The 23,597-nt window shown below is 40.1% G+C and overlaps 3 protein-coding genes and 1 long non-coding RNA gene across 7 annotated transcripts in view; 3 read left to right on the top strand and 1 right to left on the bottom strand.

Moving 5' to 3' along the window:
• WDR64 (WD repeat domain 64) overlaps positions 1-2,392 on the bottom strand; it is a 113,553-nt gene extending 111,161 nt beyond the window's left edge. The window contains exons 1-2 of the mRNA XM_039883209.1: positions 2,346-2,392; positions 1,310-1,475 (exon numbers count right to left, since the gene is read on the bottom strand). Coding sequence (XP_039739143.1) covers positions 1,310-1,451 — 142 coding nt within the window. The 5' untranslated portion in view covers positions 1,452-1,475; positions 2,346-2,392. The remainder of the gene's footprint in view (positions 1-1,309; positions 1,476-2,345) is intronic.
• Positions 2,393-6,695: 4,303 nt separating this feature from the next.
• Positions 6,696-23,597, top strand: part of OPN3 (opsin 3) — a 47,441-nt gene continuing 30,539 nt past the window's right edge. The window contains exons 1-2 of one of the 4 annotated variants that reach the window (XM_039883208.1): positions 6,713-7,216; positions 11,067-11,232. In XM_039883208.1, coding sequence (XP_039739142.1) covers positions 6,844-7,216; positions 11,067-11,107 — 414 coding nt within the window. In that variant the 5' untranslated portion in view covers positions 6,713-6,843 and the 3' untranslated portion in view covers positions 11,108-11,232. Of the gene's footprint in view, positions 7,217-11,066; positions 11,233-18,315; positions 22,276-23,597 lie in introns of those variants that run through there. The other 3 variants (XM_039883207.1, XM_039883205.1, XM_039883206.1) reach the window with 3 other exon arrangements.
• On the top strand, positions 11,352-15,086 carry CHML (CHM like Rab escort protein). Its single transcript, XM_039883203.1, has one exon. The coding sequence runs from the start codon at positions 11,404-11,406 to the stop codon at positions 13,354-13,356; it is 1,953 nt and encodes a 650-aa protein (XP_039739137.1). The 5' UTR covers positions 11,352-11,403; the 3' UTR covers positions 13,357-15,086.
• LOC120619066 (uncharacterized) lies at positions 15,513-18,123 on the top strand. Its single transcript, XR_005657345.1, has 2 exons — positions 15,513-17,485; positions 17,633-18,123. It is a non-coding gene; the product is annotated as an uncharacterized LOC120619066 (long non-coding RNA).

Raw genomic sequence — 23,597 nt, 5'->3', positions numbered from 1 at the left:
GAAAGTCAAGGTCAGAACAGTTGGGTATATTTTGAGTTTGAGAGAACAAAATCAGTGAAAAGGGAGATTTTGACGTTGTTGCAGCAAGTGAAAGCCTTGAAAGGGAGGAGGGATGGAAGAAAGGACAGGTGCTGCTTGGGTACCATGGACGTGGAGAAAAGGAACTCGAGAGCATTTGTGTTTTGGCCTTGCTTTCTCCTATGTTGTTGGAAGTTTAGCTAACAGGAGCCGAGATCCTGTAGAGGATTCAGGAGAGGTGGTAAGGATTTGAAAAATCAATTATGAAGAGAGGTAAAACAAACTGACTATGAAAATGAAAGTTTTGTTGAGTAGTTTAAGAAGCCAAGCCAGGTTCACCATAATCTCAAATGTATCTCTAAAAGGGCTGAGTCTTAGTTTAATAATTAGAAGTTGAGCGACTTGGGCAGATGATTTATCTGTACTTTTCACTTTTTAATGAATAAAATTGGGATAGTAGCAATAATAGTAATTCTCATCCTTCAGAATTGTCATGAAAATCAATGAAATTACATTTCTTAAAGTGATTTCTAAATTCTTAAATACTATTTAAATAATACCAGCTTGGGGTTGATCACCCAAGGTCAACATTTTCACTCACTTATGACTATGCAGCCTAGCATGATGAGAGGCTGGCTATGCTGGCCCCTTAGCAGTTGTATGGGCCATGAATGCTCTTTTCTTTGCAATAGCAAGATTTGTTCTGTTAGTCTTTGCTATGCCGCTAAGCCTTACTCACTCCTGCTTCCTCAAAGCCCTGAATCATCACACAAAGCCCTGAACTCCTGACCATGGCGACATATGTTCCGTTCTGCATTGGTATCTCTACTGCTAATAGCCCTGGCAGACCACTGTCCCTCACATTCCCTTTACTGGCATGCGGATAGGCCCAGATAGTGAATCGAAATTTCAGAGGAAACCTTGCTTTGCTTATGAAAGTCCTTATGGTCTCATGACACCCTTAAGTAAAGAGACAGCAGGGTGGCTCACATGTACCACTGATTCCCAGATCAACCAGTGGGCCATCAAATGGTAGAGCCCAAGAACAATCCTCAGATGTCATTTAATCCAAAGCCCTAATTTTATGTTTGAGACAACTAAGGTTCAGACAAGTGAAAAAGATCTTCCCTAAGACCACTTAGCTATTTAGAGACAGAGTCAGAATGAAGACTCAGGCCCCCCCACTCACTGTCTTTGCTATTAAGCTATGTTGCTTCTCTCTGATAGCCTAAAACATTTCCCAGTTCTAATCAACAGACTAAACTGGCTGCCATGTAATCACTGATCTTACCTTCTTTTCTGACAAACAAGCCTGCTCTTTCGTCTTTTTTCTGGGCTACTATATGTTCAACCAATTTTTCAAACCCATTCAGGGCTGTCTTGAACTTAATCTGACGTGAAATGTTGAGACGCTTTTCCTTCTTGGTAGCCATTGGGACACGGGGAAACTGCTATTTCTGTAAAAAATATTATTTTTTCTGTAAAAAAAAATGCAGATTTGCCAACTCAGAAAACCTTACAGTTGTTACAGTGCCTCCTGCTGTCTCAGTTTTTGCCCTAGGTCTCATTCCTTTGATCTTAAAATCCCACCCTGTGGGAAGGAGTAAGAGCCGCCTTTAGCAGGGAGGAATGCTGACTTCGGTCTAATGCATTTCACATGGGCAAACATTTCAGTAAAATCCTGACCTCATAATGTTACCAGTGTCCTTCAGATGGCTCCCATTACATCATAATATCTCTGCAACATCCTCCTTCCCTTAAAAGGAGGAAGTTGAGGTTTTTTTTTCACAAATTGTGTGCGTGTGTGTGTGTGCGTGTGTGTGTGTGTGTGTATGTGTGTGTACACTGCCAGAGAGGGATGAAGAATAAGAAAAGACTAAGAAAAGAAACTGGGCATTACTTTGTCTCTCCTATATCTCCTCTCGTCTCAATCCTTTTGCCATCCTCAAGACGCCATGGAGAGTTTCAATAGAACTATGCACATTATTTAAATATTAATGTATTATTTTATAAATCTGTCCTCATGATTCTAATAGCCTTTATAAGTATAACTTCTCTTTTTTCTTTTCCTTCTATCTATCTCAATCAAATATTTTATTATTTGATTACTTTTATCTGTTCATGATTATGAAAGATGATTGATATAAAAATTCAAAAGCAAACACACTTCTTGCTGTGTAAGGAACAAAATAGTATTGCCACTGTAAGAGAAAGACTCTAGGGAAAAAATAGGTGTAATGGTTTTCCTGAGCTAGTATGGCTTCAACTTCTATGAGATTCGTTAGAGACCGTGTGTGGATGTCACTGAGAAAGGTCACGACTCAGGCTTGCATTTGGGTCTGTGTTGTGGCACAGACATCAGCCATCAGAAATCCTATCAGGAGTGATGGGTTGCTCTGCATTTTCTGCTTCAGAGTCCACCATGGCCAACTCCAATTCTCAAGATCTGTCAACGAATTCCTCTGGAGTAAAATGAGAATTCTCAGCTGATGCACATGACAGGGCACAGAGTGAAGGGCAGGAGCTTTAGTGGGGCAGGACGCTGGCTGACCAGGTACTGTTAAGAATCTGGGCCATGCTCACGTGAGTATTTTCAGGATAAAAAACATGATACAAGAGCAGAAGGCATCCTGATAACACTCCTCCGCATGTCTGTCTTTTGAGTCACCTTCCTGTAGCCTGGGCCAACGCCTTCCATTCATCGGGGCATAGCTGTCACACTGCTGTCTTCTTTCGCCATCCTTCTGGGAATGGCCTTATCTTCTCTTCTATATGCTATGTCTTTCTTTTCCATAGTTTATGCCCTCATTTTGGTGCCTCACATCCAAAAATAGTACCTGGAAGATACATTTTTTATACCTGAAAATATCCTTATTCTTCTCTTGCATTTGATTGCTATTAGGTTGGGTATAGAATTGTAGGTTGGGAATTGCTTTCTTTCAATATTTTGAAGATAGTATTGCATTGTCTTTTTGCTTCTAGGCTTGCTATTATAAGAAGACTATTTTGATCAACTTTTCTCGGTGATTATAAGCTATTTTGATCCCTGATCCTTTGTACATAACTCATTTTTTTAAATTTTTTTTCCCCAATTGGGAAAACTATAAATGCTGTCTTTGTCCCCACTGTACCAACATTGCAACATTTCACTATTTCTCTACAATGAGTATCAAAGTAGAGACTATATACACATACTCTAGACTGTGGACAGATTCACGATTTACACATTAAGCTGATTTCTACATCTCACACATCTGAGGAGCTGTATACACAAGGAGAATCAACATTTAGAACCTAAAGGCATGATAGATACTCCTTTTTAAAAGTTCAATTACATTTACTAAATTACAGTTCCTATGGTGGGAAAAGGTGCAGATATGCTTGGTCAGATTTTCTGTAAGGGCTCTTCTGCTTCTCGCCAGGGGCCAAGGTTAGAGAGGCCAGGGAAGAATGCATCCTTGCCCTTGGAGGATTACTTGATTAAGGATTGAAGTTCCTTCTCAGGTGACATGTGTATGACACAAAAGGCTAGGTGTTATCAGTGTTCCAAGTAATGACAGATAAAAACTGTCTCTATTCCTCCTCACCATCTTCTTGTACTTTGCAAAGGACTTTCTTGGAATATAGGGATTGTAATGATTTAATGCTCCAGTGTAGAATATTAAAAGGGACCCATTTCTGCCTTTGAAGAGGCCTCACAATATAACAGGCTTGAAAAATTCCCTGTTCTAAAGGACAGGGCACAGTCCATGAAGGAGGATGTGCGAAGACACTGAGAAATCAGTTCTGCATGTTTTAGCCTATTCTCTCCTTCGAGCTACTAAAGGCAGGTTCATTAGGAGATTAAAGAGACCCTTAGTGAGAACTTCCTTAGAGAAAATTTCCAGAGTAGTCAAGGGGCCATGATTTTTCCCTACTTCTTTCCACCCAGCGGAGACTGAAGTGGAAAAACTGGGTTGGCCAGTTCTCTACAACAGATCACGTCCAGAATTTGGTGGGACAAGAATTCATACATATTTCCAGAAGACCAGATGGTAGGCTCTAAATGAAGTATCTAAACTGGGTTATCTTGGGAGGGACCCTACTGAAGAAGGCTGCCCATAGGATCTAGGGGACCCTAACCAAGATCTGAGAAGGAGACCCAGGCAGCCAGCAGATAAAGGCATTGTCCTTCTCAAGGAAGTCGTGGGAGAAAGATCCCCAGTGACTTCAGGTCCTATAGAGAACCCACAGGTAACCATAAAAGAGAAGAACACAGCACTTAAAATCTGCTCCAATCAGAGAACACCAACATCAGATGATAACTTTACCCATCAAGATTTTCCCTCAAAATTCTAGAGGGATAATTTGCATGTAATTTTTTGTTATGGTAAAATATACATTTTGATGCACAAAAGTTTTTAATTTTGATGAAGTTTAATTTATTTATTTTTTCTTTTGTTGCCTCTGCGTTTGGTGTCATATCCAAGAAATCATAGCAAAGCCAATTGTCATGAAGATTTTTCCTCAATGTTTTCTTTTAAGAGTTCCACGGTTCTAGTGATTAAGTTTAGCTCTTTGCTCCTTTTTAAGTTAATTTGTATATATAATGTAAGATAAGAGTATGACTTCATTCTTTTGCGTGTGGATACCAGATTTCCTGGCACCACTTGCTGAAAAGACTGTCCTTTCCCCATTGAAAGGTCTTGGCATCTTTACTGAAAATCAATGAACCATCTATGTGTTGGCTTACATCTTGACTCTATTCTATTCCATTGGTCTACATGTCTGTCCTTATACCATTATTGTACTTGCTTTTTAGGTTGTAGTATTTTGCCATCATCCTGTATTACATAATTCCAAAAATACATAAAAAACATATATTACTGACAAAGTAAATCATATCTGTGGTAACATTTGCCTATTTCTGTCAAACATAACTATTCTTAACATTTAACACTAATGTAAAAATGACTATATCGAAATCGGAACACATTTGCCACAAGGATCTTATTCCTTTTTAAAAAAGCCAAAGTCCTTTTATTAAAATGGCAAGGCCCAGAATGATCTGGCCAATCACTACTCACCCATCCTCTTTGCCCTCATTTCTTAATTCTCATTCCACTCCAGCCATACTGGTTTCTTTGTTTATCCTCCAACATGCCAAGCACAGTCCCACCCCAGTACATGTACCCTGTGCCTGCAGTACTCAGTGAGGCTATCTGTGACTACCATGTACAAAATAACAACCTCTTCCCTCACTCCCCCATACTCTTTCTCTGCCTTATTTTTCTTTAGGCATATCTCCACATCTGACACACTAATATGTATTTATTTGGTTATCAGCTGCTCTCCCAACACCACCAGAATGTAAGCTTTATGAGGACAGGCGCTCAGTACCAAAAAATGAATAAATGAATGAATGAATGAAACTTTAGGAAAAAATATAGCAAGTCTTTCTTTATTCATTCATTTAACTAATATTCATTGAGAACTTACTGTAGACTAGGCACTATGTTGAAAATGCAGTGGACACTAAACATACAGAACTTGTTAAATGGTTGCATGAATCTAAAATATAAAATTAAAGGAGGTTTTAAAAGAAGTGTGTGAGTTAGGTAGTCTCACAGATGACAAGTCCAAACTGGAAGGTTTAAAGACAAATCATAGTTTTGAGGGCAAAGCTCATTTCTCAGCTTTTGCTCAATGTACCAGGAGTGGGAGCCGAGATTCTATATCCAGGGCATTTGGAACGGGGATTCATTGAAGCTAGTCATTCTTACTGGTCACGGAAAGTGTGAACATTCACATGGAAAGCAATTCCTTTGCCCTTCCACAAATACTGTGCTAGTCACCAGTGCCCGGGACGGCCTGTAGTTCTGGCTCAGGACTGTGGTCCTCCTGGGACCTTGTTAGGGATTGACTGTGCAGAGACCTTGCAGTTTGATTACGTTCCCAACCTATATTTGACTTGTACTATATTTTCATTGCTACTAGGAAAATGTCAAGCGGAAAATGCGTGCTGTTCTAGATATAGCACCTATCTCTCTACGCCCGCTAGATTTGAGCTGAAATTTCAAGGGCACCGCCTGGGCAGTCACCACCAGCCTGAGCTGTGACTGGCCTCAGTAACAGGATAAAGCTACCGCTACTTCAGAGCGAGGCAGGAAGGGCAACGTGGGAGGCCATGGGGTCCAGCCAGGGGCTTCCATTACGTGTGTGACAGGAGTGGCGTTGTAGGTTAGCTTCCTGGGAAAGGGGAGGCCTAGGGCGAGAGTCCCTCACCCAACCTTCTCCTTAGCACAGGGTAGGCACAGGCGCTCACAAATGTTTATGAATGAGTGAATACATAAATGAAAGAATGGACGTGATGTTTTCAAGCTGGGTGAGAGGGCGACAGGGTGTGAGAAGCCATGGTTGATTTGCCTCCCTGCTGTTTCATCTTCCCGGGCGCACGAAGAGACAGAAGCAGGGAGGAACTAACCGCACCGGCGATAAAAGCAAGCCAAGGAGGACGCAAACAACCAGCTACAATGGAGCGTCGGAGGCTGGGCCCCGAGGACGCGCCGAGGGGCGTGGCTACGAGGGCGCGCCGGGGGCGGGGAAGCGGCGGGAACACGCTCACGGGGAGGGGCGTGGCCACGAGGGCGCGCCGGGGGCGGGGAAGCGGCGGGAACACGCTCACGGGGAGGGGCGTGGCCACCAGGGCGAGGCGGGGTGTGCGGCTTCGGCGCGCACAATGGCCTGGACTAGCGGCGGAGCCCATACCTCGCCTGGGGCGGAGCGCGCCGCGGAGCACGCGGAACGCTGAGCGCCTGCGCCCGCCGAGTGTTCCGGCGCCCGGCCATGCACTCGGGGAACCGCAGCGGCGGCCTGGACTCCTGGGAGGGCGGCGGGGCTGCGGGCGCCGAGGGGCCAGGGCTGGCGGGAACGCTGAGCCCCGGTTCGGTTTTCAACCCGAGCACCTACGAGCGCCTGGCGCTGCTGCTCGGCTCCATCGGGCTGCTGGGCGTTGCCAACAACCTGCTGGTGCTTGTATTTTACTACAAATTCCAGCAGGTCCGCACTCCCTTCTACCTCTTCCTGGTTAACATCAGCTTCAGCGACCTGCTGGTGTCCTTCTTCGGAGTCACCTTTACCTTCGTGTCCTGCCTGAGGAACGGCTGGGTCTGGGACACCGTGGGCTGCGTGTGGGACGGGTTTAGCAGCAGCCTTTTCGGTGAGTTGGGCTGGAGGAGAAAGCACCCGCCTCTCCTCAGCAGACTTTCCATTCTCTGCATTGCCACCGTCTCTGTGCGCCCCCTTGCCACTCAGCCCACCCTCACCTCACTGCCGCTGGGCCTCGTCGCTCCAACTCGCCCTTCCCCGACTGCGCCTCCCCTCCCGCACCCCAAGCTGCATGGCATTCTGTCCTCCTTCCTGCCCTACACCTCCACTCTGACCCTATGGTCTTTCATCTCACCGCACACCGTCCCTACGTCCCAGCCCCTCGTCAGCCCCAGCTCCTTCATAGCTGTGTCCAGCCACTTTCCGTCTCATCTCAGTTCTGTTTTCACCTCCTCGTGTAATTCAACAAGGCTCGAAACGACGGCTTTTACTCTTTGAGGAAAGAAACGAGGAACTATAGAGTCAGATTCAAGAACAAAAGGGATGATCTCGTGAAAGTTGGCGAGGGTAATGAGAAAGAAGAGTTCATTTATATGCTGTTTGTTTCCTAAAATGACAGAGCAGTCGCATGAGTAATTTTTTTTTTTTTTTTGCTCATGAGCAGTTATAAACTTTTGAATGCTTCCTAGGAACTCCTAGTAAGGGAGTTTTTCATTTCATTCAGGTCCTCAGAATGCAAATTGGCATGTGCCCTTTAAGCTATTTTTACTGTATTTTACTCCTGGGTTCCAGCACACCAAAATCTAAAGTGAAATTGCAAGCGGCTCAGAGAATCTCAACTCAGGTGAACAAAAATTAGCTTTGCAGCCAGTAGATTTCATTGAAGTTGAACTTGGTTGCTAATTGAAGATTTATTTCAACAACACTCCTAATCCTTATGCAAGATTTAGGTCTCACTGAGATTTTTTAACATTTTGAAGGATAGATCCATTAGTGTATCATTGAAGATGTGAATTTCTGAGCTTAGGAAAGAAATGATTTGTGTGTGCTCCAGAATTTCATTTGTACAAAGATTTGAAATAGAAATGTGAAATCCATTGATACTTTATTGCTGCTTCTATCTTGGCAGGTTTTTGAGAACAAAATCTTTGTACCATTATCAAAATTTTCTTATTCACTAACCTCCTATGTTGTGACAAACATGTTATATATGTTAAGATTCACTTTTTGATTTTTTGAAGGAAACCAAAGTCATAGAAATCATGATTTCATTCATTTGATTTCCTCAATGATTCTAATATTCTAATACTACTTTTCCCCTCCCTAATAAGCATTAATCTGAGAATTTCATTTGTGCAAAGACTTGAAACTTGGGAGGGGGCTGTAAGTGCATGTAGATAGTGATATGGATGGCTATGTGATCACACTCTCTATATTAACTGAAAATACCTATTTGGCAATTCTGGAGGCGCAGGCTAAGCTTTAAAGAGGGTGACAGAAGGTCAAGCCTACAGTGTCATCAGTAATGCTCCCTGAGGTGAGCAATAGGTGTTTGGTCACATGAAAGTTCGTATTTACAAGAACTGCTTTTTCTCTGCTGGGGAATTCTATTTCCATCCGGACACCGTGCATTAGAGTTTGAAAACAAGGATATGTTGAATTCTTTATTAGTAGCAGCATTCCATCTATTCCTCATCTCTAACCTCAGCAACCCCACTTTGCTGTGTCTCCTGGTCTCTTCCTTCCTTTCCTTCTCGTTCATCATCTCTACTTGGATCCCATCCCAATCAGAAGGGATATCTAAGACTGCTAGAAACATTCACTACATGGTAGTTTTCCTGACGATTGCTCTATTTATCTGGCATTTAGTTAATGTCTTCAACTGTGACTATCCCTGCACTTAAATTAGAAATGGAAAGTCTGAGGTGAGAGATTAAGAGACTTGGTTAAGCCCTGAGAGAAAGTCAATAGTGAGAGTATGATGGAGCTTAAATTCTTAGCAAAGATTAAGAATTTCTTTGCCTGGAGTTAATTCTAAGGATTGTGCTTCTCGATAAGAGTTAAAGGTGAAGAAAGAGAGGGTGCTTTTCCATTTGTCATCCCTGAACAAGAACTAACCAACCATGGAATATTGAAGGGGAGGCAATTGAAAAATGCCCAAAGTGGCCGCTCTCTCCAGAGGCCGCTGGAGAGGCTGCCCTATCACCTGAGAAGACCACAGGCCTGATAGCATGAGTGTGGGCCCAGCCCTTGATCCTGTGGCTAACCAGCCCATTGTGTGCACTTGCCCATCACTTAATCCCTTCAGCCATCATCATGTCTCTGTTATGGATAATTGAGCTAAATCAGCTTTAAGGTTGTCTTGTCCTACTTGCTGTGTATTTTGAGGACTTCTTTGATAGCTGTAGGTTAAATGGTGCCTGGTTTTAGCGCTTATGGCCTGTTTCCTCTTCTCCTATTCTCACCCTCAGCTCCATCTACTGCTAAGCCAAGAATAAGCATGTACTTGCTAGTTACACTTCATATACCCTCATGAATTCTGTCTTCCTCTGAACACCCCACTGGAAGAAGGCAGAATAAGTAATTCAGACACAGTCACGTACATACACACAGGGGCCAGGTCACTGCTTTATTCTGTACTCAATCCCCAGTTTCTCAGGGAATGTTGAAAACGAGTGGAATCCCAGGATTCTTCTGGCAGAGATTTTGACCAGACAGGACTATTAAGGGAGCCATGTCACTTATACTGACCAGTCGGTTCAGTGAACTAGTCAATTTAATCTAAGTTCCGATTGAATGGCTTGTTTTACAGATGTCCAAGATAATTAGTCATCTTCACCTAGGCAGGCCCAGTTTGTACTGGTCTAGATCTCAGCAAGTTTAGTAGTGGTGAAAACCCAAGCTCAGGGAGCTGGCACTCTTCCCTGGCAGTGACGGCTGATAGCAAGGCCTCGATCGGGGTGTGTGTGGCGCTTCAGCCCGAAGACCTCAGGGGAGGATGCCTCACCCCCTTGGCTGCGCCACCTCTGGCCACACCTTGTTCCACACGGATGTGCTTCACACGGAGTGTAAGCAGTGTTCCTCCCAGAGGTAGCTGGACAGCCTTTCTCCACTACCACCTCCTACCCCTTCGAAAACAAAAACAATGTGCTAATTTTGGCAAAGGATGTTTAGACAGACCTTTGTCATGGGACACAGAGACTCAGGGTCACAGAGTCAGAATCTGGCAAAATGCAAATCACCCTATTCAAATGTTAAAAGTAGGTGTTATTTATATTAAGATATTTTAACATATGAACCCAGGAATTTTCCTTTTACACCTAAAATAATACACACGTGCCTGTGTACATTCATATGAAGATTTGTTATGAACACATTTTCCCTTACTCTTTTATATGTTTAAATATTTTTCAGTGCCGGTTGTTTTATTGAATTAATCCTTTTGTAATCATCTGACTGGTTAATTCAGTTAACATAGTCTCATGTTGACATCACGCGATCCTAACGGTGGGTTGAGTGTGGAAGAGCCTTCTATTCAGCTGCCCTAGAATCACCCACAGACTGTATGGAGCACATCGTACATAGTCTGTTTCCGTAAACACAGCGGAGCCACACATTTCTTACGGTCTAAGCTCACGGTTGTATATAGTTTTATTCTAATAGTTTTCTTAAAAGCAAAAGTTAGAGAATTGTTTTCGATTAGTTCTTTATTTTCGATTAGTTCTTTATTTTTGTGGGACACTGTTATAGTCTTCATTAATGAATTGCCAGATCATGGGAGTACATCTTGTTAATTTTCAAAAAATTAGAAAATCCATGAGAAAGCATTTAATGACTTGCTTTAGTAGAGGCTTATGTCCTAATAACAAGTCAGGCTGTGATGGATTGTAATTACTGTTGCATGAAATTACTTTTCTGTTAATATTGTTTACAATTGTATTATTTCTTGAATTTTCTTTCAGAGAAGAGTTCCAGTCACAAATGCACATGTGGTGCATTTTGACACTTACTGCTAAGATGAAATGCAGAAGTGAAAACCACACATCCATTTTAGTATTCTAAGATGTGATTAGACATGCTGTATCATGTTTTTGTGCTACTGACCCATAAGGAAAAAAAAAAAATCACTGGAAAAGGGTAACAGTACAGCTGGGACCTGCAACCTCGATACTTCTGGGATGAGCTGGAACATCACAGAAAATTTTATTGCAACATATTCACACCTCATCTGAGCCCTCAGCCTAGATTCATGCACATTTCCTTCACTGGCACTTGTCACGAGGCACTTTACCTCCCAGAATGGCAGACACTCTCCCCACAGAGTTTGATGTGGTTATTATAGGGACAGGTTTGCCTGAATCCATCCTTGCAGCTGCATGTTCAAGAAGTGGTCAGAGGGTTCTGCATATTGATTCAAGAAGTTACTATGGAGGAAACTGGGCTAGTTTTACCTTTTCAGGATTGCTTTCCTGGTTGAAGGAGTATCAGCAAACCAGTGACATCGAGGACAAAAGTACCACTGCGTGGCAAGACCTGATCGATGACACAGAAGAAACCATCACTCTTCGTAGGAAGGATGAAACCATTCAGCACACAGAAGTGTTTTGTTATGCCAGTCAGGACATGGATGACAGTACTGAAAAGGTTGATGCTCTGCAGAAAAACCCTTCCTCTGTGGTACATGGCACCCTCACAACACCTCTGGATTCCGCATGCTTGTCTGAGGAAACACACATGACTAGCTGCGAAGTGCCTGCCGAAGACACTCCAAAAAACGAGGGAGAAGTTTTACTAGAAGCAACCAATATAGAGGAAACTCAAGCGAAAGAAAAATGTGGAGATAAAACTTGTACACACACAATTTCAGACAGAGATGAAGACGAAAACAGACCTGTAGTGGAAGACAGCGCTGAGCAACCAAAGAGAAATAGGATTACGTACTCACAGATAGTTAAAGAAGGCAGGAGGTTTAACATTGACTTGGTATCAAAGCTGCTCTATTCTCAAGGATTGCTAATTGATCTTTTAATCAAATCAAACGTGAGTCGTTATGCTGAATTTAAAAACGTAACTAGGATTCTTGCATTTCGAGAAGGAAAAGTAGAACAGGTGCCTTGCTCCAGAGCAGATGTATTTAATAGCAAAGAACTCACTATGGTTGAAAAGAGGATGCTAATGAAGTTTCTTACGTTTTGTTTGGACTATGAACAACATCCTGATGAATACCAAGATTTCACACAATGCTCATTTTCAGAATACTTAAAAACTAAAAAATTAACCCCCAACCTTCAACATTTTGTGCTGTACTCAATTGCAATGACAGAGTCATCCTGCACTACCGTAGACGGCCTTAAAGCAGCAAAAAACTTCCTTCGGTGTCTTGGACGGTTTGGCAACACCCCCTTTCTTTTTCCCTTGTATGGCCAGGGAGAAATCCCCCAGGGTTTTTGCAGAATGTGCGCAGTGTTCGGTGGAATCTATTGCCTTCGCCATAAAGTACAATGCCTTGTAATTGACAGAGAATCCGGAAGATGTAAAGCAATTATAGATCACTTTGGTCAAAGAATAAGTGCTAAGCATTTTATTGTGGAGGATAGTTACCTTTCTGAGGAGACGTGCTCAGATGTGCAGTATAAGCAGATCTCCAGGGCAGTGCTCATTACGGATCAGTCTCTGCTACAGGCAGATTCGGATCAGCAGATTTCCATTTTGATCGTGCCTCCAACGGAACCGGGGGCGCATGCTGTTCGGGTCACGGAATTATGTTCTTCGACCATGACGTGCATGAAAGACACCTATCTGGTACATCTGACCTGTACATCTTCTAAAACAGCAAGAGAAGACTTAGAATCAGTGGTGAAGAAATTATTCACCCCGTATGCCGAAACAGAAAAAGACAAGGAAGAACTTGCAAAGCCAAGACTCTTGTGGGCTCTTTATTTTACTATGAGAGATTCCTCAGGAATCAGCAGAAGCTCATACTGTGGCTTACCTTCCAATGTCTATGTCTGCTCTGGGCCTGACTGTGGGCTGGGGAATGAGCATGCAGTCCAGCAAGCTGAAACGCTTTTCCAGGAGATCTTTCCAGGTGAGGAATTCTGCCCCCCACCTCCAAATCCAGAAGACATTATCTTTGATGGTGATGATAAGCAACCAGAGGCTTCTGGAACCAATAATATAGTAATGGCCAAACTGGAATCGTCTGAAGGAAGCAAAAACCTAGAAAGCCCAGGGAAGCACCTTCAAAATTAGGAAAAAAGCAAACTGGAAATGCTACTTTGGGCCTTCATCCTAGCATGAGAATCTTCTTGTTTAAGGACAGTTTTCTATGAGAGTAATTAGAAGTGGTTACATGATGAGTGCTATGCAGCTGTTGTCTTTAATTCTGTTTGAGACTTTCAGTCATTGGTTGTCTTTGTTAACCTATCAGTAACTGATTTATTGGTTATTGGACTTTTTTTGTTTGTTTCAGAATGTATTCCATGATCCAGAATCTTAAACAGAGTCAGCTTTATTTTAGTCCATATTAGCAGCTGTGCTTTATTAAAGGAAGGTCATGTATCTGCTAATGACCTTCAGATTTTATTGTCTACAATGACAATAAGTAGTTTGCTTTGCAGCTAATATACAGTTGCTACCACCTCTGAATAAAACACAGTAAATTTGTATAAAATATAAACGTACATGTATATAATATAAATACATATACGTGGTAGCAATAGCAGCTAATGCAAGTGCCAATATGATAAAGTACATTTGTCTTATTAAAAGATGAGCTTTGCATGATCCTTTATCTGTGAAGGTATGATGTTTACAGTAAGTCTTGCAGTTTAATTCTCCTACTTGACCCTTGTAACCGAGGAGGCAATGTTGCCACCATGATCTACTTTAGAAAAAGTGCCAGAGAGTTCTGTTAGTTGTTGAAGAGCTCATTCTTAGGAGAGTTAGTCCAAAAAAATCTAGAGCATAAGGTTCTCATTTAATATTTCTACAGACCCCTGCTCTGGCACCTAAAAGGATTTCCAACAAGTAACGTAAGCCAAAAGGAAAAAAAAAATTGCCTGAGGAAAAAGACATTTCACAATGACTGTTCTGAAGTTCCTAAGGAGAAACTAAGTCACTTTTTACCTGGGATTGATTTCTCGAGGTTTCTCAGTGGGGGCGAATGTTGCACCTTGTTGGCTCTACCCTGTAAATAGCGACACTAACTGCAACCGATAGGAATGAGTCAGGAGGATTTACTGTGTCCCTTCAGTTGTGTCTCACTCCACGAGTAGTGAGGTAACTGCTTTCATAATCACTTCTGTCTTTGGGCTGTTACTCTAGAGGATAGAAACATTTTTCTAGAACCACCAGAAGTTATAATGCTGTTGTTACTCCAGTGGAGGAAGCCTGTGTGGAGCTGTCGTGAACTTCCCTTTTATGCCAGTTCCCATTTCTCAAGAGAATAGTAATCCTGTAGGAAGAGAGCCCTTCAGTGACAGTTGGTTCCCGCCCCCCCCCGCCCCCGGAACAAAGAGCATTTACCGCATGCTAGGCACTTGTGCTCTCTCATTACAGTTTCTGAGTCCTGTGAGTCAGATGTTAAAATCGAATGTATTTTCAAAGAGCAAATAAAGATTTAATTAATAGTTTTCTCAGTCTGCTATGTGGAAGAGCCAGCATTGGAATCTAGGTTTTTATGATTTAAAAACTTTCACTGAAGTTAACTGTTAGAAGAGGATGGGTACTGTAGGAGAAGGAAAAATGCTTATGAACATCAGTCTGGTGTTGCTGGTGAAGAAAAATAGACAGAAATTGGTTCTCAGCTTATTATTGAATCATAGAAATGTGAAGATTAAGAGTAATTGAAAATAAATATAGTTTAGAGCTGTAGATCTCATTGAAGCAGAATTTGGCTAAGTTTTAACAAAATTCTTTTTAATGTCTTTTGATCTGTACATTGTATCATAAAAAAATATAGATGCCACTAGGCCAACATATGATCTGAATAGTCTTTTGTTGCTCTTCTATATATGAGGAAAGTGAAATAAGAAATATTTAATTTACACCTTACTAAAAGAGAAATCATGAATTGGTATATATATATATATACTTCTGAATATAGTGAAGTGGTATTATTGGGTGAATCCTGAGGTTTAATACAATGAAAATACCAGCAATAAACCTAAAAATTAGTCATTAAAATGAAAAGGAATTTAAGATGATTTAAAGTGGTACATATATAAAGTGGAATATTATTCAGCCATAAAAAGGAACAAAATCTTGCCATCTGCAACAACATGGATGGACCTAGAGGGTGTTATGCTAAGTGAAATAATGACTTCAGACAGAGAAAGACAGATACCATATGATTTCACTTATATGTGGAATCTTAAAAAATTAGTGAACCAATGAAACAAATAAACTCAGAGAACATTTTGATGGGAGGGATGTTAGGGGCATGGGTGAAATAAGGGAAAGGATTAAGAGGTACAAATTGGTAGTTGCAAAGTAGTCATGGGAATGTAAAGTATAGCATAGGGAATATAGTCAGTAATATTGTAATAACCATGTATGGTGTCAGATGGGTACTAGATTTATTGGGGTGATCACTTCATAAGTTATGTAAATATCTAATCACTGTATTGTAAACCTAAAACTAATAAAATATTGTATGTCAACTAATTGAAAAAAAATTATCAAAATGATTAGGGGATATTATAACCTACTATAATTTTCTAATGAGTTGGAATTTTACCCTACTGGGCTTTTAGTTGTACTTTTTCAGATTCAAAGAATGAATATCTATGTATTGTGAAAGGTGATATCCTAATATCTGCATTTTGAGGCAAATATGGCCTCAATACTAGAAGTCAGACATTTTGGAAAGGGTCTCATTCCGAACAGATGCAAAATGTAAAATAAAATATTGTCAAATAATACACAGCATGTAAACTGCAGGCATACCTCATTTTATTGCACTTTATGGTGCTTGGTAGGTGTTGCATTTTTTACAAATTGAAGGGAGATCCTTAGCGATCAAAAAGTATGACTTGCATTTTTTAGCAATAAAATATTTGTTTAGATATAGTGCTGTGTATACTTAAAAGACTACAGTGTAATGTAAACATAACTTTTGTACGCATTGGGAAACCAACAAACTTGTGAGACTCACTTTATTGCATTATTCATTTTATTGTGATGGTCTGGAACTGAACCCACAATATCTCCCAGGTATGCTTGTAATTATTTACTAGGATTCATTCAGGATTATAAGGCCGGTGTTCAATAGAACAACCATTAAATGAACATCAACTGTGCAAAATACTAAGTAATCCAAACTTAATTACATAGAACTTAAAAGATCAATGAAGTTCATCATTCATCTTCGATTTAAATAATTACTTAAAACCAAGAACTAACATTCCTATCAGGAAAATATATAGAAAGCATTTCTCAAGCAGAAATTAAACAGTCTTGGCACCATTTTTATTTATATATGGTCTAAGAAGCTTATTGTAATAAAACCTTAGGATTCACAGAAAGGTAAAGACAAGGAAAGAAAGCAGCACAAATATTTTCTATTCACATGGCTTTGTAACTAGTAAAACCTATAATATCATATAAATATCCTGGCAATAAAAGACTAATTCAGGAAATTGCAGGATAAACAGTTTTTAAAAATCTCATTTCTAGATTCCAACAGTGACAAACTACAATTTAAAAACTTTGGATATTAATATATATGAGCCATTTAAAGTTATACAACTATATTGGGATATAGCAGATTGAAGGACCTACATCCTAGGGTAATGGAAAAAAGTAACCAGGGAGTCTGAAAACCAAAATTATAGTTCTCATTTCACTGCTTACCAGTTGTATGGTCTTGGAAAAATCACATAGCTTCAATTTCATCATCTATAAAATAGAAATAATACTTTGCTGAATTATTTGGGGGATTACATTAATGTATATGAAATCATGTTCAAAAGAATGGCCACAGGTGACATGTAGATTTACTATACTTCCACTTAACATTCCAATTGGATGCTTAGGTAATGACAGTTATGATAAATTATTTAGGAAAAAAAGCAAAACTGTCTTTATAACCTGGGAAAAAATGGGAGTCTTGCACTTATAATCCTTAAGACATGCTATTAAGTAATCTTTCTAAATATACTATGGTACTGAATAGAAAGTTTAGCTAAGACTAATAAGCCAATTGGAAAAAAAGAAATATGTAATAACTGCCAGAAAGACTAGCTGGATGTCAATATGAAAAAAAGAAATTAGATCCTATTATAGATGATATAACTAATTCCACATCAATTAAAATGTTAAGTATAAAGGTAAAAATAAAAAGACTACAGTTTTCATCCTAATAATGGTAAAAGGAAACGTATGGCAATAGAAAACATTGACAAGGCAGATGAGATTAACTAAATGAAAAATGAAAAATATACTAAGAAGACAAAAGAAGAACAGATGGAATTTTAAAAAGGTACTTGCCTTACATATGGATAAAGCACTTACTATTTTTTAAAAGGTCAGTGCAAATCCATAAGGCTTTTTACTCTTTACTAGGCAAATTTATAAAAGGACTGGCAAATTGAAATGACTTTGACCTAGTTCATGCTATTAGCAAAAATTTTTCAATTGTATGTGTCCTCATACCAGTAGCATTATTTTATTAGTGGTTTTTAAAATAACTAGAAAATATAGTGAGAGCTCTATAACCAATCTATCTTTTGATAGATATAACTCATTTGAGTAGCATATGCCCAGGAAAATATTTAAAAGATATTTTTAGTAATTCCGTTCATTTGAGTTAAAAAAATGACAATCCCAATAGTTGGGCTATGGATAAGTAAATTTTTGTGTTTGCTATTGCTATCATACACTGTTATGTAGCCATTAAATAATAATCGTCTTTGTAAAACTATGGCAAAAATGTTTGAATGAGACTTAAAATGAGACATAAATTATTGTATTTACCGATTATATTATGTACACTGAAAAAAAATAATTGGAGTTTGACATTAAGGGGTTCTTTTTTTTTCTGTAAAATACTGATGTGTGCAATGAAAAATAAAAGATTAATGGTATAATCGTTTACCGAATTGGTGAGATAATTATTGATTCCTTGGAAACTTCTAAAGTTCTCCTTTAAATTCAAATATATATATATTTTAAATGTTAAAGTCAAAAGATAATTTCCAGAAATATTGATAGAAAGTTTTACAGCTCTTGGTGGGAAATTTTCTTAGCTAAAATGGATTTTATATCTTTTCTCAGCTATCTGGCATTAAGAAATAAGAAGGTATATATTGTGATGACACTTTTTTTAATGGGAACCTCACAGCCAGAGGTTGAAATAATAGAAATAGTATTAATGCCTTTCAGCACATTAGAATGAAGATATTGTGTGCTAGTTAAAGTATGGACCCAAATCCAAGAATACACTTCATTTGGGAGTCTTAGAGGCCACGGAAATAAAGGTTGGGTTCGGATTCCTAGATTTGGCCAAGCCTGGGTGGGTCTGAGAGGCCTTTTCAGGGAGACCCATGCTGGGGACAGATCTCAAGAGATTGAGGATGCTGGCTGGCCTTTTTTGTTAGCCTGAGAGATCCAAATCAAAAGGCGATTTAATTCAGTAAACATCAGTTGAACATCAGCTGTGGATTATGAATTGGTGTTATTCTAGAGATTACAAATAGAAAAATGAATGAAACAGATCCTCTACCTGCGAACCATTCTGTTGGATGACATACATAACTTTTACCTTAATGAGAATTAAGATGTTTTCTATCTATCATATTCCCCATTGTAACTACTGCCACCTCCCCCGACACACAAAAAGAAAAACAAAAGGGAATCTGATTTGTGATGCATGGCATTCCTTTAAAAGGGGTGCCAAAACTTTTTATTACATAGTTGGAAACAAATAGCTTAACAGTTAAGTGGTAGATCAGTTAATACTTTCTGAAATCTATTTCAGCTAACATTTAGTTAATTAAGAAGTTTCTGACATTAATCGGAAGCTTTCTGTCTTGCTTGGGTGAAAGAGTGAAGAGAATGTGTAAAAGACTGGGTCCCAGGAGCTCAAGGCATTGAGTCAGGGAGTAGGAAGTATAAAGAAATCAAAAGGCCAAAAGAAAGTTTCAAGACCAAGAAATTCCGATTAGGATTACTTTTGTTTACCTTCCCAAGAAGAGCAGGACAAATGAAGTCATGCTTTTATTGCATTGAGGTAGTTACTTCCTTTTTGAAGATTTAAAATTTTTTTTTAGTATTTTTACCTTCATTATAGCGAGGCATTATTTACAGTATCTTCCTTATCCTTGTAACCAATGACCAAATGTATTCACATTTCAACAGCGGTGATAATACCTCCAGCTTTCTGTAAGGCAGAAACAAAGTAGCTGAGTAATTCAATTGAAAGAATTTGACTCCAACATGAATATTACGCAGCAGTTCTGCTCCAGCATTTGCAGGAATACTGCTTTTTCTTCTGACAACTACATTTTCTTATATGAACCTCAGGACAACTATGTAAGGTAAGAAAAGGCAGGCATTTATATCTGTTGTATAGATAAGACTTGGAGAAACTAAGTGACTTATTTGGACTCTCTTGGTAAGCATTCAGATCCATTAGAACTGAAATGTAACTATTCCGCTTTGCCTCCCATCTCGAGAGTTATTTATTGCATATAAGTGCATAATACATAAATCGCTATTTTAAAAGTAGTGGTTTCTGGAATTTTTAGAGTACATTTGTTTTTCAGCAAATAAAAAAATCATCCTATAAGTAAAATTTGTGTAAAGGGGGGCAACTGATGATTTTTATGTCGAGAGCTTCATTTCTTCCTATATAGTATCTTTATTAATTCGTGCTGATGTCCTATAATTTTGGCATTTGCTTGTTGCAAATATGTATTTAACACTTAATATACTGTGAACAGCTAATATAAATAAATGGATTCACATTGAAGAAAAGGTATGACTGGTTCAGAAGTGCAGGATTGACAAAGTATAGGAGATAAATATCTGCCTTGTAGTCCAGTCAGAAGGAAATACATCTAGGTATTTCTAAAGAAATAGGAATCCCTATGGACATTGGTGCAGTGGAGTTTATGCCAATTCTTTTATTACAGTTCACAGAACTAAACTCCTTGAGCACCTCGTTCCTGCTTATTGGAGACTTTTATTTATTCTGTATTTATTCATCCTTATACTTAAGAATAAAAATATTACTAATCTAGTATGGGGAAAGATTATTTTTACGTCATAAGCTAATTTCATATGTGTAAGTTTATATTCAAATTTTTGTATTAATTTCAGTCTTTTGTCATTATGAAGAAGAAATTTGGGGGAATATATTGCAGAGGAAGAGCAGGAAATCTTGTTTTTAGGCAATTAATTTAGTTGTTAGTTTCCTAAGATGATTTATGTGAAGGATGATAGAGAAATAAGCTGTATGTCCTGTTCCTTTAACAGTCCTGCTTTATGACAGCATAACATTATTTGTAATGCCCTCTGTTACTGAAACATAAATATCAACCAGGTATTTATTAAAAGGAAAAAGCAAAAGATGAGAAGTGCACTGGAAATAATGTGCCATGAGCCTGCGATCTGACTCGGTGTGTGCGCTGCAGCTCCGTCCTGCGCTCCACAGGCTCCTCCTGTGCCTCTTCTCTTCCACGTCATCCCTTTGCCTTCATCCCCTCCCTCTGGGTTCCAGCCTGAGGGACAGAGCCACTGGGAAAATGTATCAGCATCTTAGTCCTGGGTCCACCTGCTGTCAGTACACATAGTTTTAGGATAAGCCTGTGCGAATCAATGCAACTATTTAAAAATAGGCAACATTTCAGTAGTCTATAAGATGTTCCATCTAATAATTTTACTAATTTTCTTCCATTAAGGCAGTGGTTCTCAAACCAGGGTGATTTTGCCCTTTAGGGGACGTGTGACAATGTCTGGAGACATTTTTGACTGTTAAAATTGGGAAGGGGTGTTATGGCATCTAGTGGGTGGAAGGCAGGGGTTCTGCTAAACCCTACAATGCACAAGACAGCAGCCCCACAAGAAAGAACCATCCAGTCCAAAATGCCGATGGTGCCACGTTTGAGAAAATTGAATTAGAGTAAAAATCTTGAATATTTATAGTGAATCTTCTTTCATTTTTTTACGCTCCCCATTTTTACCTTTTTTGCTCATTATCTTCTGACTCCCTACATGCTTTTTCAGCAGCATCATTGTCCATTGTCAGCAGCAACTGCTGTCTGCTGCTGCCTCGTGCCCCCCACCACCCCATCCCCCGCCCCACTGAGGCGCAGGGCTTTCTTCTGAAGGTTTACAATCAACTCCAAGCATAATTCAGGGAATTAGGGAATATTTCTCATCCTGCCCCTATGGTCCAATGTAGATTAGAGATTTTTGTGGATTTTTGAAAATATTTATTCATCTCATTCAGAAATAGAATAATTCTGCAAAGAAGTTATAGAAATAAAAGGATGGTACCTTTTGTTTCTGTTTGTTTTTAAATAATATTTCCATATTAATTTTAGATATCTTTCTATACACTGTAAACGACTAGCTCAAAGTTAATGTAAAAATATGTTAGCGTACATTTTTTGGAGGAGTGCTATTCATTTGACAGGCTATGGGCAAATTAATCAAATTATACATATATAATAATATCCTGAGTTTCAGAGAAGCCAAAACAAGAGTAAATAAACCATCCGTAATTGAATTGTACTCACATTTACACTCGCTGATGGTTCACCAGGCAATGAGCTAGCACAGCAGCTTGACATTTATAGACAGGGGTTAACTATAGAAAATACCTAAATGGAATGAGTCAGTGTTCTTAATGTAGAGAAGAACCTTATCTAGATTACACTGCAAAGTGAAACACGGGTTTAATACAATGCAACGTTTATTGAACACTGTGCCCCAATTTCTGTGCTAGACTCTGGGAATGCAGAGAATAATTGTAACTAACATTTACTGAGCACTTATTGTATGCCAAGCACTGCTCTAAGTACTCGCTATATTTATTTAATCTTCATAACAACCCAATGGGGCTAGGTGTGTTTATTATCCCCATTTTGCAGAGATAAAGAACTTGACCAAGATCACACAGCTGGTAAGTGAGCTGCGATGTGGAGTCTTCAGTGAGGTGTCAGGGTAAGTCCAGCCAAGTAACTAACTATACTTACATGCCGGAAACTGTTCTAATTTCTTTATATATATTATCTCAATTTTTAAAATAACCTTATGAGGTAGATACTAATGTTTCTTTGTGTAGATGAGAAAGAAAGCTCAGTAACTTTCCCAAAGTTACATAGGGTTAGTACATTGTGGAACTCTCAGTCCACGGGGCCGACGCCGACGCAGTTAACGACTACCTTAATCAGGCTGAGGTCATTTCTGTGATGGAGGGATACACTTAAATGGATGCGCAGAGATGTTATTTTAAGTCTGACTAGGGAAATCTGGGAAGCTTTCATGAAAGAAAAAGTCTGGGTTCTGCGGGTCAAGGAGGGTTTCTCCCGGATGATGCGAGGAACACACTCCGTGTGGGGAGCACAGCGGAAACAAAGGGGCGAGGACATCGAGAGCACTGCATGGCGAGAGCACGGTGTTCCCTGACCTGGTGGGAATGGGGGACCGGGGCGGGACACAGGAGACAGCGTCCACACTGTCAGTAGTCTTGAATACCGTGGGACTTTTATTCAGTGGGTAGCCAGGAACTGTTGGAGGGTTTTCTAGATAAGGCCTCTGTTTAAAGGGCAGGCTGGTGACATTGTGGAGGGAGGCCGGAAAGAAGGTGCGGAGACTGGATTCAGGTGATGCGTCGGGAGAGAAAGTCTGATAGGCTTGGGGACGGCAGAGGGGTGGGGATGAAACAGGAAGAGGAAATTTTGGAGAGAACCACAGGAGCTGGAAAATGTGTGTTATGGATAAGAGAGAGAGAAAGGAATTGGAAATGACTAAAACGTCAGCTTTGGTGTTTGAATGAGTGCAATACATTTAACCAAGATTGGAAACAGGTTTTGAGGGAAAGCAAATGGTTTGGCTTTGGTCCTACGAGGTGATCAGGAGAGGGTTTTGGAAGGTCCCAGAGGGCTGAGGAACTCTGACTGTGTCCTAGGGGAGCAGCGGTTAGTGTGGATACTAAACAAAGAGGTGAGATGCCTCGGACCGGTCCCCTGCGATTCGCAGGAGCGTGAATCCACGGGAGCGAGAATGTGAAAAGGAGGCCAGACCGAAGGCCACCGAGATGGTCTGGTAGGAGATGGTGAGGGGCTGACTTGGGGCGACAGGAGTCATACCAGAGAAGGACACATCTGAGAACCACTGAGGACCCTAAATCAGCGTGACTCCGTGCCCCACCGGAAGTGAGCGCTGTTAGAAAGCAAGAGAAATCAGAAGACGGCTGCGCAGGCGTTGGCAGCCAAGGGCCCGCCGAAACGCGAACGTGGTGCCCGCCGGGCGACGGTCTCCTG

This window comes from Pteropus medius, unplaced genomic scaffold, assembly GCF_902729225.1.
Source record: "Pteropus medius unplaced genomic scaffold, Ma_sr-lr_union100, whole genome shotgun sequence".
In the NCBI taxonomy this organism is placed as follows: Eukaryota; Metazoa; Chordata; class Mammalia; order Chiroptera; family Pteropodidae; genus Pteropus; species Pteropus medius.
The sequence above is the reverse complement of the archived record's forward strand: the minus strand, read 5'-3'. Positions and strand labels throughout refer to the sequence as shown.